This window comes from Harmonia axyridis, chromosome 3, assembly GCF_914767665.1.
Source record: "Harmonia axyridis chromosome 3, icHarAxyr1.1, whole genome shotgun sequence".
Taxonomy (NCBI): Eukaryota; Metazoa; Arthropoda; class Insecta; order Coleoptera; family Coccinellidae; genus Harmonia; species Harmonia axyridis.
The window spans coordinates 39,401,158-39,421,503 of NC_059503.1; the positions used below are offsets into that span (position 1 = coordinate 39,401,158).

The 20,346-nt window shown below is 33.8% G+C and overlaps 1 protein-coding gene across 3 annotated transcripts in view; it reads left to right on the plus strand.

Moving 5' to 3' along the window:
- The window catches only part of LOC123675012 (facilitated trehalose transporter Tret1-2 homolog), a 56,969-nt gene that overhangs the window by 14,343 nt on the left and 22,280 nt on the right, over positions 1–20,346 (plus strand). For all 3 annotated transcript variants that reach the window (XM_045610237.1, XM_045610234.1, XM_045610236.1), the window contains exons 4-5: positions 19,449–19,575; positions 20,202–20,334. In XM_045610237.1, coding sequence (XP_045466193.1) covers positions 19,449–19,575; positions 20,202–20,334 — 260 coding nt within the window. The remainder of the gene's footprint in view (positions 1–19,448; positions 19,576–20,201; positions 20,335–20,346) is intronic.

Below are 20,346 nucleotides of genomic sequence, written 5' to 3' on the forward strand. Positions count from 1 at the left end.
CCTGCACTAAATTATTCGAATACAACAATGTTAACTTCATGTAATCACACATGTCTAAGACTACATTCATTACAGTATTAGGAGATAAAATACTGATTGCTTTCAAAAAGTCTAATACCTCGAAGAAATTCTGGCATATATCTATCTCCTCGTGCATTTTTTACTATCCACCATTTCCTGCTTGATAAAATTCAAAAAGTTGAGACAAGCCACAATCGAACTGGAATGATAATCACATTTGAATTCCGAATGGGAGAAGGTCAATGACAATAAGTGCAGCTAATTGACGTATTTCACGGTGTCCCTACGTATATTTGACCTTCTCGAGTCGATTAGATGATTATTAACTCGAAGATCAAATATCGGTTATTTGAGAGATTTTTTTTCAATTATACAAGGAAATGGAACTGGTATAGGTGGTATTATGGCTTTTTTGAATCCTTGGACATGACTTTTTTGTGAATATTGGCTTGAGTGCTTCAAGAAATGATAAAACAACGGATTGTTTTAGTTTAATAATGACATCGAATAAGTTTTTTCAACATATGTTTTTATTATTTGTGTCCATGAAAAAGAATTTCTTCGATAATTGAATTTATACAGGTTGTTCTTAAATTGGAGGACAAACGAAATTGACAATTTGCTCGGATCCTTTCAGGGAAAAAAAATCTTATAAACGCGGATTCGCAAACGCTTTCTTTTCAAGGTCCGGTTGTTAAAATTTGATTTTTTTTTAAGTTTTTTCCTCAAAGCTCCCTCCCTTCACAAATTATTCTACTCGAATTTCATTAGACAGAGCAATATCCAAATATTTCTCTATTTGATCAAATAGAGAAATATTTGGATTCAAGAAGAAGGGTGTCTCTTTATGAAGTCGAGACGCCTATGTTTTTTGTGATCAGTCACTGAAGAAATATACTGCCAGTACCTAATGCTAAGTAATCACTTAGAACTTTTCCAAGTGGCAGTATGATACTCGAAGTTTAGGAAAAATACGTTTTAACTGATTGAGGATCGGACAGAAAATGAAGTGCGCCAGTTAGACCTCGATGCACATACGTTCAGATCACTCAAACTGTCCAAGCTTTCTCAGAATTACGTGTCATAGTTATAGAATTCATATAAGACTTTTTATTACGTATGGCTGTGACCGTCAAATTTTTAATTTGCTTTCAGAAGTTCTACCCCTCAGGTAATCTTCTGAATATCTGTGGAGCACAGTCCTCCTGTTTCAGCATGGATTCAAGAGAGAACACGTGGCTGCTAAGTTCAAAACTAAATAAGATTTATTTCTTCTCATTAATCACCAATGGGGTTTTGACATAATTTCCTTAATTGTCCTACATTGTAGAAAGTAAATATTTTTGAATTGCGAAAAAAAAAAAATTCGCTAACTTTTCGTTTTTCGCGAAAAAATTGATGATATGTACTTTGTACCAAGCACTGATATATTTTTAAACATTTGTTAAAAAAAAAACTGTCTAAATCATTACAGAAGAAGGAAAACTATATTTTCGTGAAAAAAATAATCGATCGTCTTACATTGCTGCCCTCTATTCATTTGCTTCGAAAAAAGCAAGAAAATGAAATCAATGTACAATTTCGTGCACCGTACAAAGTTTGGTCATCCCAGGAGCGCTAGAGGGGAAATGAATGGGTATCAAAGTTTGACTGATACCCTAAAAGCCACGTGGCGGTTATCCCTCTTAAGATTATTCATCAATCAGTGTGCCGCAGTTTTCGTCATCATTCTCGTAATATAAGGCGCATGTTTATCAAAATTTTCAAGAATAAAAGCAAAAATTCAATTTTATCATCAATATTTTCTTCAGAAATTGAATTCAACCTGGAAAGCTCTTAAAACTCGCGTTGGAAATCTTGTATATTAAAAAAAACAGAAATTGCGGTATTGTACAATCTTTGTATAATTTTTTTATCAGAATCCGATTTATATAAACAAATCTAAGACCAGAATTATGAGCTACACTCATACTAACCATTGTAACCAGATTTCCATGACTAGAAAAAATAGGGTTTACGTAATTATTTCAGTTGGTTCATTCAATTGCTTTTTTAACCCGTATGATTCTGTACAAGTTATTAAGGGAGCATCATATCTCATTAAATCAACATTTTTCATCAGTGATCGGACTTATAGACTTAATATTATATGCATCACAATGAATTTATTCAACCTATGATGAGTCGGCCGATAAAAGACGATTACTGTCTCTGTATGAGACTGTGAGACCTAAATTCAATTGAAAGATATTCACAATATATATGTCCTCGTGCATTTTGAATTCTACACACATAATATCCTTCTTTATAATATACGCCTTAAATTCACCTCCTCCATGATCTCTATATCTTCTTAAAAAATTGTATCCACCAAAATCATTGTCTAAAATTAATGTAGAGATATTATTGAAATTCTTCAGAATTGATCTCGTATTCCAATGAGATATTTCTCATAATGAATGGGAAATGAAGAAGATATACAGCAAATATTTATAAAATTGCTGCGGAGAAAAAAAGGAAGAGTTGGGTACGCCACTGATAAGTTCCTCATAGCGAACCTATTTTGTCTTTAATTCTCCAAGTCTCCAAATCCATGCTATCTACTATTTTTACCCACATACCATCAATCTCACAATTTATCAAGCCTCTTTCAGATTTCCTGAAACTTTTTCTTCAAATACAAAAAATTTTCATCTATACAAATTCTATTATTAACATTTTCGAATCCTGCATATATCGAGTTCATCGATGTCAAAGATCCATAGTAACCAGCCTCCTCTTATCAGAGTTTATCTTTTTTCTACACGTTGATAGTTATTGATATTATTCGTATTAATATTCATACCCATCTGAAATTGAAAATTTCACCAACATCAAAGAAAATATCATGATTCATTTCTGGCATATCATGAAGGAGTAGAATATTTGAATCAATTTTTATCTTCAAAGCCATCAACTTATTTCTTCTTTTTCTTTTTGTAGGTAACATATCATCTTTGAGCTCATTAAAGTAACTTTTTATATACATTGCTCGATTTATTTTCGTCTTGAATTCCTCGAAGAACTCCAAAATATTAGAACTATTATTTGAAATTGGGATTTCAGACTTCACTTTTTTTGAACTCCGATATTATGTCAATGCGAGCACTCAATTTATTAACACTCAATTATCGACTTACTCATCTTCAGTAATATTTTTATGATAGACTTCAAATATATCTATCAATGAATAATTTTACTAGATTTCAAGTCAAGTTTTCTGTCTCGACCGTCTCTAGTGCCATCTGATTTTTTGCGAATGTTATATAGGAAAAATTCAACTAATCCAGTAAAATAATAGTAGGCTCGGTCTCCAAGATAAGATATATATGAGTGAGCAATTTTAGAGGAGTAGGTAAAAAAGTTTTTTTGGAAACTCCATTAGTATTTATGATGAGTTGCTCCTACAGGTCTATAAACAAAATTCAGTTATAGCGTTTTAAATCTATTAGAACATAAAATGGATGGATTATCACACAGTAATATCTACTTCAAGGTCAAATCAACCTGCTAATTGATTGTATTGTTGAAATGTGAAATTCAATAGATCAGAAGATCGATAGCCTTCGGTGGTTTATGGTAACATTTACCAAGATATCTATCATTAGTGCCGCTTCGATGCATTGTTCAAGAACACGATCACATTATGTCTCCTCAATATCGCAGGATACTAAAATACACAATACTATAGAATGATGCTTAAACTTGAAAGTCGAGTAAGAATGGAATTGAAACGAGTCCTAAAATTTCACATATTGGGTGCATAATATCATCTTATCGATGTTCACTTTGGAAACTCTGGACACATGATGGTATGAAAAAATAACCCAATTCTAAACATTGTAGATATTATCACTTATGGTATATCGTTATTGAAATTTGTATGCTCAACTGAAGATTACTAGATTTGACTTGCGATTAAATTTCTTTTCCGTTTTATTTTTTATTACCATATAATTTTATAATCCGTTAAAACATTCACCATTTAGATTTCGAAATGTGTATAGCGTCCAGAGTACATATTTTGAAGCGATATTTGTATGAAAATTCATGCAGAATATGAAATTTCAACACCAAAATTCAAAATATTAAAATGCAAAAAATCATTCACTCAATCCAACACTTGCATTATGATTCTTTTCATATTTTTTGAGATAAGAGAGAAAATTGGACCAAATATTAAATTTCTTTACCCGCGCATCTTAGGTACAAATAATAATTCTCTGAATTCTTTCGGCGCTGTAAAATGATATGCTTGTTACACACCAATAAAACCTCATCAATTCTCTCGACATTCCAATTCAGACCGAACTGAAATTGATGTAGTAAAATGCACTTGTAACCGATGGATAATTGGTTTGACTTCAAATCCAGTCGACAATGTCAAACATTGGACCTACCAGGATACAAATTATTAAGAGGAACCAGCAACTTGTTTTCTCACGACATTTTTCTAGGCAGCATTGCGTGAGAGAATGTACTTGCGTAGTTATTAATACTGAGCATCTTTAATAAGCTCCAATTTTGAAGGAACGATCATAAGAATTAGTCAGCAGGAACTTTGATTTTCAGTTATTTCTTCGATTCCTTATAGAGTTGTCTATCATTTGAATAAATATTGAAAATTATAACTTTGAAGATAAAACAAATCAGACAAGTTTTGAGTAACATTTTTCTGCATGTTGCAACATAGGTACTATGACCTTTGCCGCAACTGATTAAATTAATATTTTCGTAGCAAAGAGCTGTAACGTTTGATCGAAGGTAGAATTAAACCACTGATAATAAATTTGTTTCAATGTAGAAGGGAGTGATTTATTATCATCTTATTTAGAACATTAGTTTCACCAATGCAGTTCAACCCGATCGATCATGACCAGCATTTCGAAATGACCTCAAGCTATAGTTTTGCATCTAGTTCTAGAATTTCAACCAACACCATTATAATAATTAACATTAACAATCAACAACATTAAGAAGGGATCAAATTTTATAATATGAAATCGCTAGAAGGTGTTCTCTTGAAGTTCGTTTTCTTACTAGATAATGCTTCCGAGTGTACCCAAGGTAAAGAAAGGATTATTTTTACTTTTGGGATGAAAAACATCTTCGATTTCAACATTTCTGCCCGCAAAATTCATTGAACAACATTGGTTCTGATATGTCAGTCTGTGTCCGAACATCCTTTTAAGAGCTATAATTTCGATGAAATTTAGAAGAGATATTCAGTTTGGGCCAAAAGTTGGCCCTTCAAATGAAGGGTAAGCGTTGAATATGCCAAAAGTTGAAATCTCCGAGATTTCAATATATCGCGTTCTGATCCGATGTTGATGACAATTGGTAGGGATATTCGGATCAGGTAGCTTGTGATTTAACGAAAATTTCAACTTTTTCAGATGTACATTGCATCCTGATGATGCTGTAAAAAACGCTCTATGGGAGCGTTTTTACTATTGAAAAATAAAATATATTCTTTTGGCTAACACATCAGTCAGAATATGCTATAAAAATGAGTTGGCAAAAATGTTTTTGTCCCTCACACATATGTAAATTACAACATATTTTTTTAAAATTTTTTTGCCATGTACAAACGAGAAATTTCTGCTAGAAGGGTACTTTCTGAATTCACCGATTATAAAGAATTATTTGAAATTTTCTAGTTTCATACGAGATGGGTTAGCTAGGTGAACTGCTAGTTCTCAGATGCAGTTATTATGAATTTATGTTATCATTTTCTGAAGAAATAGTTTTTATTGAATTCCTTTGTAACACGTATCAATTAAATTTCGAGCCAAACATTATTGAAGGCATCACAAAAATTCGCCGTAATTGTCCTTGTTGCTCTTATCATTTTGCTTCCTGGAACTGCAGCCTTTTTACCCTTCTCCCCAAATACGCCCCTGTGCATAAGTTGCTTGCAAACACAAATATATCAAATTTGACCCTTTGTAAATAGAACAAAGCTAACATTAACAAGAATCTATTCAATTTTTAGGTAGGTTAATTTATTCACATGATATTCTCAACTAAAAAATCCCCAAGAAAATATGTTATTTATTCAACGATAAAGATTTTACACTAACAATTACGATTCATTATCACATGAAACCTTTGCATTGAAAGTTTGATTCCGAAGTTTTATTCTCGAAAATGATGTAGGTAAGTTCGAGTCATTCATCGCCTGAAATATCACCTTTTACTTTCAATATCAATATCAAAGCTATAGGTACAAAAAGTGTACCTGTTCGAAAATGTATTTTATTCACCATTGTCCATAAAACAATAGAACTACGTTTTTGTAAAATATCGGGAAATATTCAGCGTCATTGTATCAATGGATTCATTTAAATTTATTACTAATGTATGTTGAGTTAGTTAGAAATCTATTTTTTCTAATTTTTCGAATTTCTCTCAAATTGATGAATGCGCTTCTCTAATGAAGATGATGAATGCGGTAGAGCAAGCAATTTTTGCACCAAATTTCATGTGAGTAATTCTTAGTGTTTCCTAGGAGAGCTCTGGACAGTGGACGGCAATTGTTCCATGAATGAATGAGCTTGAATTGTTATTCTATATTTCAACTCGATCGGCACTCGATATGTTTTTGAGATATTCTATCTGAATTTTGAATCACCTATTCGCACGAAATTTTGTGGGAGGATTCGGACCGTTACTCTATACACAGCGCTCAAACCTTGATAAAGCGTCTCGTGAATAGTGGTACACCCTGTATACATGCAACCCGATCGAAACTGTAATCACGGAAATAAGATGTATTTCCTTTGCAATATTCTCCTTGAATTTTTTTTGGTTTGTTATGATCAACTTGAAAGTTTGGACTGTACGTGAAATTGTTATATCATAACCCATAGAATCACAAATCCATCGGTTTTGTGGTCGCTGAAATATTGGGTATTTTTGTTCGATATTCTTCTTGAATTTTTAATTGTTCTGATTGCGCGATCACTATAACAGGAGGCTCGAACTTGTTCCACTTTCAAATGTAAATTTTTATCCCGATCATAATATATGCAGTTTTGGAATCAACAGAAACACGAAATTTCGAACGGTCATATTCATGGAACCTCTAGTCGGATTTTACTCATCACTCATCAGCGTACCTAATCAATCGTGGTATTTGAATTCGGAACCTTATTATTTTGTAAAGAACTTGAAAATCAATAGCAATTGAATATGCTGTAAAATTAAGAGCTTCTCCAACAATACATCTATCTTGAAAATATGATTCTAAAATTTATTTAATATTAAGTAATTTATTTTGTTTCGTGAATAATGATGTGTCCATTTACAGCGTTTATATTACACAGATATGAGTATGAATGTCAGCTTCAAGGACGTAGATACCAATTTATTGTAAGGATCGTTTTACAGTTAATTGTGAGAATATGAATACGCAACTTTTTAAATTATAGTAAAGCATCCGACAGTTAGACATGACGGTTGTTGGTTAATTATTTCCATTAATGAGAGTGAAAATGTACTTTCAATCTCGCTTTCAATAAATATGCCGTATATCATTGAAATTATTGCTGGCTGGATGATGCCGTGCAATTGTTATAGCGTATTTTTGAAAATGAAATTTATTTTGGATACAGATGATAGTGTTCTACTGATTAATTGAGGAGTTGTCTAGATCTTTTAAAACATTTTGTCAAGAAAGATTAAGAATTGATCATTTTAAAAGCTTGCTTAATGATATTGTCGTAAGAGAAATGTTGGATAGCCGCCGACCTCTTTTAAATAGGCGATTATCAAACAGAAGACGGTCATTTATTGATTTCATGCTTTGGAGTTGGTTTGTTTACTTATCACTGAAGAAAATTGTTCAAATATTTTGATAAAATGTGTTATATTTTTAAATGACAAACAATCTAAACAAGTCCTACAACTGAGCATAAATGCCTACTGTGCGGGTTAGACGCTCCGATGATTTTTGGACCCTTGGGTTAGTTGCCTGAGGAATGAATTCAAAAGTATTTTGATTTTATCATTTTCAATCAAAATTAAATGATTGTTAGAAAAAAATGAATATTTCGAAACAAAAATTATTTGGATGTTCTCTACGGAAAAATAATGTTTGGTACTGAAATCGAATAGGTGCATTCCCATTTTACATTTTTCGTTTTTTTCATATATTTTCAACTTTGACATATTTTCTTCATTTTTTTTCTCAGGCTTTAGTTTCGAACGTTTATATCGGTTGCAATAATCGCCGTACATCGTGCAAGTTTCGTGCAACCATTTCCTACACATAATGCAATGAATCTAATCCACCTCTTATATTGTCTTTCTAAAATCCTTGAAATATTTCACAAATTCATATCTATCTTTATCAGAAGAATCTGACCCATCCAAAATTGTCTTTCGTTAGGGTTTGGGTACTTATTGATAAAATCTATCAAACTCAATTTCTTAGTTCTTTACCCTTGAGTTTTTCAACTCAACTTTTACTTCAGACAAGGGTAGTTTTGCACTGAAGAATCAATAAAAGCACATGTCAAACTTCTATTTATTTTTTCAGTAGATTCTCTCATCCTTTTCTTCGCCCTTTAATTAAAAAAAAAAACTTCCAAAAATATTTGGAAACAACAACTTCCTGTTCGATACATTTAAAATTACTTCTTCTTTTTCCCTATTCAAACTAGGTGGTACATTTGAAACTAAACAATATGAATACCGATTCAACTTATGATATAAAAAGACAAGGGTAGTTTTGCACTGAAGAATCAATAAAAGCACATGTCAAACTTCTATTTATTTTTTCAGTAGATTCTCTCATCCTTTTCTTCGCCCTTTAATTAAAAAAAAAAACTTCCAAAAATATTTGGAAACAACAACTTCCTGTTCGATACATTTAAAATTACTTCTTCTTTTTCCCTATTCAAACTAGGTGGTACATTTGAAACTAAACAATATGAATACCGATTCAACTTATGATATAAAAAGTTCTGTGCCCATAAAGATCAGTCTTAATTGAACTTCAGAAATTGGTGCCCGCTTTTTTGCCACAAATCACAACACATCGTTCTAGCGAAATGCACATCGTTGGATGCTTGGAGGAAAGTGGATTATAGTAGACAAAATACTTCAAAGTATCGAATTCGTACAATTCGCTACTCGTGTAATTAGGCGTCTATCCTTCATTCACCTTTATTCCTTCCCGGAATTTGAGCCTCATCTATCCTTTAGTATAAACTAATACATATATGAAAGATAGATGGAGCTCAAATTCCGGTGAATAATCACCCTGCTTCATTTTATCAGTCCATCTCAAGACTGTTTTTTTATTTTCAATTTTGCAATGGATTGAAATTTCGAACAGATCTGATTTCAGTGTTTCATTGCAAATCTGGTTTCATGTGCCGAAGCCAAGATTTGGCTTGTTCATACGATCATCAAAGTATTGAACTAAACTTAAATCAATGAGATGAAAGATTATCTACTGGAAGTTGTCATGTTTGAGTCTCACGAATATATTTGTGTACTAACTCTTAAGCCTCTGCGATTAATGTTTATGCTACAATAAACTGCTACTTATTATTATTCGTACCATAAGCGATAGTGCCAAAAAGAAAGGGCGCTGACTATATCCTAAAGAGTGTCAATACGAAACCTACATTCATTAAAGTTTATACGATTATGAGAATTCGTACGAGTTCGACAAGGTAAATTCGTTGAAAAAGACCTGATTCGTGGAAAAACGAATTTTTGTTTGAAAATATGATACAACTTATCGAACAACCACCTTATGCACCTGAAATAATCGATCTTTTCTTTTTACAAGAATCAAATACTTAGGTAATATTTGGGGCACCATTTTCATTGATCGAAACCATAAAAATATTCATAGTGTCGTTAATTCATTATGTCGCAGATCATTAAACTTTTATCATCGTGAATGTCATGGGCACATATTTTTCAATTCGGATTAACATACATCTCGAACTACAAACAACAATTTGATCCGTTAATAAAAGGTTTGTAAAATTCGCTGTTATTATTACAAAGGGAAATTTCAGTTGTATCTCAAATTTGCCTATATTTATGACACTTTCATCCTCTCCGTTCAGTTCTCCTGACTCAAACCAAGTCCCAGTCGGATTCTCGGATGATTGAGGTCACTAACCGGTTGATTTTGATCTTGAAAAATCTGAGCATATCTCAGATCCCCGGTGCTCTACATCGCGGGAGCTTCCTCTGGAGTTTATAATATTTGGTTCGATGTTAATCGATAAAACCTTGAAGATTGTCACGCCATGCTGAAGTGATGTTTGCAATCATCAGACAAATAATACATTAATTTCAACATTCATTTCAATTCGTAAAATTTCTGTTCATTGTGGAAAGTTCCTCATGTTAAATAGAACACGTGATATATACTGAGCAGTGATAAATTCTTAGTAATCTCTTCGAACTTCATTGGCGGAATTACTCAACAGCTTTAGATTTTCCAGAATTCGAAACACGAATGGGATTCAGTGGCGTACCCAGACATAAGCCTTGGGGGGGGGATAAAGAAAAAAAAACTCAATTTTTCCTTTTTTTGAAGAAGTTTTCCAAAGAATTTTGCTTACTCATAATAAGATTGTGATATATAAGGTTGTTACATATAATGGATATTCCTTCTGGGGGGGGGATATATCCCCCTTATCCCCCCCTTGGGTACGCCACTGATGGGATTGGCTTTGGACTCTTCCTGCCCAGGGAGAATATACTGCTCCACAAAAGTTAAGGCAGTTCAAAAATATTGTGAACTTTTCAAACATTTCCAATTCAGGTTAACTAAATGTTTTCATTCATAAAAAATTAAATGTTTAATCTTTTAAATCAATTTTTTTTTGCCTTGTCGTTTCATAACTCATTTGGTTTCAGTCGAGTTCATGTTGTTTGTGTTTCTAAAAATTTTGTTATTGTTTTACGTTCTTACAATCAACTTTAATTCAAAAACGGACATTTTTTTGCAATAATGCCTAAACATAGTGCGGATGAATCCAATATATGTAGGGCTATTGGAGTGATCGAAGCGGGACGTAATCAGAGAGATGTTGCGAATTTCTTTCATGTTAGTGATAACGTAGTTTACTCGTCCACTGATATGGAGAAGCTGGAAACGTGACCTGAAGACCGAGAAGTGGACATCCAAGATCTGCTCAAGATCGGTTTTCGTCTGTGTTTACACTTAGAGAGCCTTTGAGTAGGTACTTGTCGAATTCTGCAATTAGTATGCTTTTGAATGCTTTTGGTGTTTTGATTTTGATTGAACAGTTCATCGAACACTTTGATACCTTGATCTACATTCTCGATGATTTTCGAAAACGATTCCACTAACTCAGAATTATATGTGAACGATCAATGGAGGTCGGTGTTGTTCACAGAAAAATCGAGATTTGGACGGTTTTAGGATAGTCGGCGTGTTCGGGTGTAGACATAGAATATTCTCTGGTGTCCAGAATTCGCAGATCGATTCAGGAAGTTTATCCGTTCAGAGATGGGTCAGTTAAAGTTTCAATGCTTCAGACTTGTTGGGGCTTGATGCTACCACGAAGGCGCAGATTCAAATAGAGCAAGTCATTGACGATTTTATTACTTCATTTTATGCTGCTGATGATTCTTATTTTTGGAGGATAATGAGTCACCCCATTGTGCCAAAAATAACGAAAAAGCTCTGAAAATCCATAGTATTCTGCATATGGAACTATTTTCTTTGGTCCCCAGACCTCAATCCCTTTGAACACGCTTGGGATCAGCTACATCTCACCCAGACGACTTTTACCGCAACTCAGGAGAGAACTTGATCAAGGCTGCTTCAACAATCTGATCGAAAGTATGCAAAGTCGTTGTTAGGCTGTGTTTGATGCTCGAGGAAACCATACTCTTTTCTGAACTTTATTTTTAAATTTTTCGAGGGAAATGATTTGGTATTACAAATATTTAAAATAAATTTGCACTTGAAACTGTAGAATTTTCAAAGAAATGAGCAAAAGAATGAGTTACGAGTTGGAAAGTAAATAATTATTCAGATTTTTCATTTAATAATGAATGAAAAAAAAATGGAAACAGTGTCAACTTTTCTGAATTTCCTTAACTTTTGTGGTGCAATATATACAGTAATGTGTGAGAGTTTATTGTTTCGAAATGCCTTTTTTCCTTTTTCGTTATTTGAATAGCTTTTGAGTGAAGATTTTCAGATCAATAAAGATATTTTTTTTGTATATATTTCGAAAATACATATTAACTTTTGATTTTTACAATATGATGCACAATTTTTGCCGAAATTTTTGGGTTGAATGATACATCGAAAATTTATTTCATTATTTATTATTTATGCACCATCGTAATTATTCCGAATATTTCCCTCCTGTCAAAAATTCTATGTATATGGAGAACAATTATCGAAAATTACAGCGATAATTGCATTGTAGGAAGCGAAACTGCACTGCGATAATTGTTCTGTTCATAGATGCATAGTTTCTATGCATCTTACACAGTTCGAATCTATGGCAATTCCATTCTAAATCAGTTTGACAAGTAATTGTAGGATTTCACATATGCCTACTTATGCGTTTCGTCCCTGGCACACACACCGGACTCATCAGTGTGACTTTGGTATATTGTGTGTGCCGTGTCACAGACGCTTGGGGAATTTATTATTATCGGTAGCCACCGGGACTCGAACCCGGCACCTTGTCGCATCTCGGTGAGTGAGTCTACCTCTTAACGTCTAGGCTACCGAATGCTATGTTTATTGTTGCTATGTGGAGCTTTATGAGAAGCCGCCACATAATGTAACAGTTTATTCGGGAAATATTCCCCCCAATTACACTCGTGCATCAAAATGACCGGATAATTTCGCATTCCAGCGTGTTTTCTTTGAAAAACTGCATTCGGTCATTTTCATTTTTTTGGAGAAAGAGCCCTCCACCTTCGGTGTCGAGCTCTTTCTCCAAAAATGAAAATGAACTCATGCAGTTTTTATGACAATACGCTGTCATGAAAAATTATCGGTAATTCTGATGCAATTACTTACGAAAATACAACTCTCGTTGAGAAAAGCCTCTGGTAATTAAATATCGTTCTGATGAAAAGAAAGCACTGACGTAAAGTCAGGAAATATTAATGAACAAACGCTCTAACAATGTTCATTAATTCATTTAGTTAAGTATAAGATGTGTTAATAATTCACATAAATACCGATATAGAGTTTTGTGGTATCCAAATGAGCGATTGCTTTGTATTAAATTTCGTGTTGAAAACGGCATTAGATCCATAGAAAATTTAAGCAGAATATAAAAAAAAGTAATATTTCAGTCACAACTGATTCTACTGTTTTGATATTTTGCGCAGAGTAATAAACATAGATAGAAGGAGCATATGTCATTTTCAGTAAGCAAATTTCGTCCCCAACATGAACTATTAAATTTGAAATGAAGCGCGCGGAAATGAAAACATATCACTGATACGATATTTCACTCAATTCGCGAGTTTCTCCACAAACAACGCACTTTTTATGTCCCATGGTGAATCAACGTTTCATATCAACTCAAAATATATTGAAATAAATACCTATATATATCAGAAATTCAGAAAACAAACTTCAAGCGCGCCAAACGACATGAAACAACCGATGGCACTAGGAGAGCAAAAGTTGCCAAACCTTGGTTTTCAGCAGGTAGATACTGAAAATAATAAATATTCTGTTCATTATGAATTCAAAAATTAGGTAAAATATCGGATTATCTTAAGCTCCGGATTTCACGTCAGTTTTCGGTATTCTGTCTGAAGTTTCTATGGTTTTGATTTTGCTATCAACACGAATCTTGAAATTGAAATTCATGATAGAATACGATATCAATTTCGTCGGTTTTGTGATGAAGGAATTATTGGGAATTTTTTTCGATATTCCCCTTGAAATTTAATTTCAAAGTTCGTCAGGAAAACAAAGTTTCGTATATGGCCATATTTACAAAATCTCTATTCGAAATCTGTCTATTGACCAACTTACAACCGCGGCATTCGTAACCCAAACTTTTTTCGGAAATTTCAAACATCTTGAGACCATTCCTGCCGAAAACTCGAAAATTACAGATATCATGACGAAATGAAAAGTGATCTGCTCGGAGAACACGCCCTGAAAAATAAAATAAAATGAAAACGTACGACTGAACCTTATCTCTTTGAAATTACCCCAGCAAATACGATATGAAATACTCCACTACCTTGTTATTTATATTTACAATGGAATGAAAAAAAAATTCCATTTCACTAATATCACACTTTTTATACTTCACTACCTTGTTATTTATATTTATAATGGAATGAAAAAAAATTTCCATTTCATAAATATCACACTTTCTATAAGCATCGATAGAAAACAATAGTTATTTTCCTAACAAGTGCGGAAAGTGGTATTTTTCCGCACGAAACTAGCAAAAGTTGCAGAATTATTATGGTACTTATAATATATAGTATATATCAGGTGTGTGAATAAGTCTTTCCCGTTTTTTGTAAGAGATGGCGCCACCAATACTGTGCGAGTATTTAATGGTTACATATGTCATAATCAAAGCTTATTAATCTGTCAACAATTCCACACTAACATATTAGTTAAAATTTTTTCGCATCATAAATTTTTGAAATCGTGAAAATGTCGAAATTTGAGCCGAGTCGACGTCATTTGCGGGAAGTTTCACTTTATTGGTTCAATTTGAAGAAATATGCTGCCGAGGCGCATCGGTTGCTTCAGGAAACTTATGGAGAAGGTTGTGTCGATGATTCAAGTGTTCGCGGATGGTTTCGACGCTTCAAAAGTGGCGATTTCGACGTGGAAGACAAGGAGCGTTCCGGGCGGCCGCAAATCTTTGAAGATCAAGAATTGGCGACTTTGCTTGATGAAGATTCGTGTCAAACGCAAGAAGAACTTGCTGAAGCATTGAGAGTTGACCGAACAACCATTTCCAAGCGTTTGAAAGCCATGGGAATGATCCAAAAGCAAGGAAATTGGGTGCCGTACGAACTGAAGCTGAGAGACGTCGAACGGCGTTTTTTCACTTGCGAACAGCTGCTTCAGCGACATAAAAGAAAGGGTTTTCTGCATCGTATCGTGACTGGCGATGAAAAGTGGATCCGTTACGATAATCCGAAGCGAAGAAAATCTTGGGGACTACCCGGCCATGCATCATCATCGACGGCCAAGCCAAATATTCATGGCGCCAAGCTCATGCTCTGTATATGGTGGGACCAGCTAGGTGTAGTTTACTATGAGCTTCTGAAACCGAATGAAAGGATCACAGGCGAGGTCTATCGACGACAATTGATGCGTTTGAGCCGCGCACTGCGAGAAAAACGGCCACAATACTCCGACAGGCACGACAAAGTTATTTTGCAACATGACAATGCTCGCCCACATGTTGCACAGCCGGTGAAAACATACTTAGAAACGCTCAAATGGGAACTCCTACGAGGAAGCCAAAAACTGGGTGGATGACTGGATAGAGGCCAAACCGGTCGAATTTTTTCGCAACGGGATTCGTATGTTGCCAGAAAGATGGGGAAAAGTTGTAGCTAGCGATGGCCAATACTTTCAATAACTCACTTGTAACCATTTTTTCACAATAAAGGCTCAAAATTTGAAAAAAAACGGGAAAGACTTATTCACACACCTGATATATTCTTTTGAGAAAGAGCAATACAAAATATTAATTTCAATCAATCAAGCATATGTGTCGATGAATCTCAGTATTAGCAGAGGAAATGTAACGGCGGCATCATACATTTCAACGTATGATACAAGAGAACAGATAAAAACCTCAGCAAAAACTCTGTCTCCCCGTATCGGTGTAGTGACTGGTTTGTGTAAACGTTTACAGAATAAGCTGACATAATTTATATTGAAGGACTTCCTCTTCAACCAAAACAAAATTTTCTTCATCCTCTCTTTTCGGTTGACGACTCTATAATTTCCAATTGGATCCTAAAACAAAGAAAAAAAAAGCAGAAAGGAGTACTAAATATTAGTTTTCATTATCTACCATAATTGAAATCATTATAATTATTAAAGTTTCAAAACTATTAAGAAGTATGAATTGAAGATCGAATTTTGATAGATTTCGATTTATCCTGTGAAGCAATCCTGAATTTTTAATTTTATAATCGCATTTCTTCGATACCTCACTTGACCCGATAACCCAATTACGATACAAATCATTGCATAAGATGGAGTACATCACTGAATCGCAAGTTCTGGAGTGTTTGTCGTAGAAGAATGACTCTGCTTTCTTATCGTCGCATAGATTAGGATGTCAGAATTTGAGAATGAAGCAATCCACAATGGCAATATCAAATCTGATATCTACCGAGAATATCATATGATGCTTAGATCAATATGCGAACTGGTTGAAAGTGGTTAAATAAATCGATTCAGAACAACAACCACTCGAAAAAGAGTGATTGATTCGTAGAAATGGAAATAAACATGCATGAATGAACTCATTATTTGTGGATACTACTTACTTCATTAGTATGGAATCGGTAAGAGAAAGAGGCAGAGAGCGAGACAGAAAATGAATGACTCGACTTATGTCGTATATAATCATGGATATGGAAGGCATTTTTGGGAACCCATTTTTATCATACCTGCATGTTTCGATGATTTAGAAGTTACTAGTTGACGAAAACTAGTTTAACTTTTCAATATGAGTCTGCTTTTTCCGATCCAAAGCATTAACTTTCTATGTTCCCTATAATACAAATTTCTGAACATTTTCCGGCATCAATTTTGAATCAGCATTCTCCACTAACTTTAAAATTCTAATTAACAGTTTGCCTACACAAAAATATCAATCAATTATCAATGATTTATCAAATCAGCCTTTCAACAACATTTATAAGGAACATTATTCTGATCCAAAATTCCTTTTCCACATTTATGTTATAAGGAATAATTATAGTGTCAACGGGTGTGGCTTTCGGACCTGGAATATCAGCATTCCACAGTATGCTCTTTCCGTTCTTGAACCGAAAAATTGTAATTCATGCATGTCCAACACGCATATTTTATGAAAGAGCTGAAAACCCTATGGGACATCTCAAGCCCTGACCCGTAGCAAATTCCATTGACATTAGAATAGTAGAGTGGAAAATGAAAAATCGAGAAGCACTGACGAGAAATCAGAAGCTTTTGAGTTACATTTATTCGACAATTGCGTCTTTGTATACCGCAGATTGGTATATAAATACATGTGATCTCCAAAGACGCAACTGGGTATTAACAAATGAGCCCTCGAAAGCTCCAGACTTCATTGAGGTGTTTTCCTCATTTTTTTCGATATTCATAATGAATTTTCTATGATGCTGACTCCGCTATCTACACGAAGCATGGAACTGAAATTCTATATATACACACTAAATTTCAATTCGGTTTGATCTCCAGTCTTTTGCAAAATTGGAAGTTGGAAGTCTAAACTTCCTGATCTTTTAGTATCAAAATATGTGCCCCAAATTTTAATCATTACGGATACGGAATAGAATTACTTGATAGATCTTCAAGGAGAGTACCAACTTTTCACTTATGTCGTTTATCATATTATTGGAACGATTTTTTTGGACGAAACAAAAAAGTTGAAAAAAATCCAAAATTACCTCGGTCATCATTTATTATTTCTCTTTTTCTGTCAGAATATCAGCGCACAATCTAGAAAGAATAATCTCTCTAACATGGTTCAAACATTCAGCCGAAACCAGGAGATCGTCGCTACTTGATCCTACCTTGACTCTAGGATTTATTGCTTGATCCCACTGGTCTTGACCCAACGGTCCAGGCAACACTGGAACTAGAGCAGATTTCAACCAAAATCCCAACCACATTAATTTTGTGGTCAAGGAAATAGTGGGTACATATTTTTTGATATTTTCCTTGAATTTTGCACTTGGCGTATAATAGTTATTATATAAATATACGCAAAATCTCAACTCCAACGGATCTGTAATCATGGATAGATTTAGTATTCCATATTTCTTTTAGAGTATCCTTCTTGAATTTTCTTTGGTTTGTATTAGTTAAATATTAATTACCTTGAAACATTGCACGGAGTTTGAAATTTTTATTCCATATGAACACCTCAACATATCAACTCTCTCGGTTTTGGTCGTACGTACATTTTGTGTTATTCTTTTCGATATTCTCGAATTTTCCATTGTTCTGATCGAGCCATCAAATGAAATTTTGCATGATGCCTTCTACTTCCGAATGCAAATTACCGTCTCGATCGAATCTGCTGTTTTGTATTGAGCAGCAACCCCTGGGCGGAGATTGTCTCAAAATAAACTCAACTGTGGCATCCGAACCTGATAGTTTCTACGTACGAAAGTTATTGTCTATACGGTCGGACAGAAAGACATGATTAAATTTGAGGAATTATTTGTCATCAGTGACTAGAAGATTATCGTTGGAGACCATTACGGTCTCAAATTTCGAAAATTAAAGGCATTGTAACGAGAGGATGGTTCGGAGACGAGTGCTCACAAATTGCCAAAAGATCATCCAACATCAGGCCATTGTAGGTATAAAATAGCTCTGGAATTCTGAATACTCTATTTTTTACTCAAATTCCTGCCGGCAATAGCTCTAGAATTATGAAGTTTCGAATAATCCTATCCTAATTTGAAACAATTCATTAGTTGTCAAGCTTGATGCACTGCCTGTTCAACTTGAGTGCAATACATCGATACCATACTGATCTCAAAGCGGAAGCAGCCTGTAAATCAAACGAACATAAAATCCACGTCTTAATCTACGTTTGTGAATATAACAATTCTTAATGGGATATTATAATGTGAAGGCTTATTGTTCAAAATTTTGATGTCCGATTTCGCAGTAATACAATGATGTTCTGATCAACAAAATGAGCATGTTGGATTCATTCCAAAATCTCACTGATGTATTAAATCGTTAAGCCATTGGTTGGCATAAATCTGCATTTATTTCGTCGGAAAATATTATATGAGCTCAGTTTCTCGTACTCACGGTTTCGTTTCAAGTACTCGAACAATGGTTTAATTCAGGAGATACTTAAGTTTTGGTGATGATGGTATCATCTGGTAGTGTCGTAACCACACATGTTTTGTCAAATCGAAATGTAAATCGAATGGTACCAACTAAGGTCTGCAATGGTACGTGTTCTAGTTTAGGTCACTGACAAATGCGGGTATTGTAATTTTACTCTATTTGCTGCGTACCTTATTTTTCTGAAGGGTTAATTATCAGAAAGTGAAGGAAATTATTAAATGAATAAAATGTTGAATGAAATTGCATCGCCTAATTGATTGATGTTTCTATCATAATGGTTATTCTAATAGTGGTTGTTTTTCAGTATAGAAGAAAATGCAAGAGCTATATTAGAAGAAAAAAAACAAGATGAAAAGTTTCAAGAAATAATTGTCAGCTGCAGATCTTTAAGTAGGTATGAAGGGAAAAAAACGAAGACGCTGGTACCGCAGGTAAGTTCTTCTTTTTAATTACTGTCAATTTGAGTATTCCTTCCTTTCAATTTGATACAGACTTATGATTATTTTTTAATAAACATATTCTTAGAGTTTGAATTATTTATTTGAGCAATGAAAATTTCACACACTGAAATTTCGACTTGAAAATGAATACGGAAAATGCTCGGATCATTTTTACCTTGTTTCATTCATGTTAATTCAAAGTAACTCTTACTTGATATAGATAAGGGATGAAAGATGTTGCAATACCTCATTTTGCGAACATCAATCAAATCAACTGAAGTTTTCTGCTGAATGGTGGTTATTTCTAGCCTTTAATAAATTAATCACAAAAGTTGTTTATCTTTGTCAATAAATGACTCACTGTCTTGAGTATTGTAATTATAATTGAATATTTTTAAAGTTGAGAAGTACTTTTATAAAGTTGTTTCATTTCGTTTGAAATAATAAAATGCTGAAAAATAAGATTGTTTGGCCTATCTGGAATATATTTGGATTCACACTAGGCCAATGCATGAATTTCCATGTCCGTTCTCGCTCAAAAATGATAAAATAATAGAAACGGTAGATTTTGTTGAACCTATGTGATTTTCCTCAAATTAACGAAAATTTATTTCCAGTTGGTAGCAGCATCTCTAGCGGCTCTATATCATTTAGTGGTTGGAATATCCTTGGCATATTCGGCAATATTGTTACCCCAATTAAGAGAAGACAAAGATTTCAATCTCACTAAAGATGAAGAGTCATGGATAGGTAAGGATATAA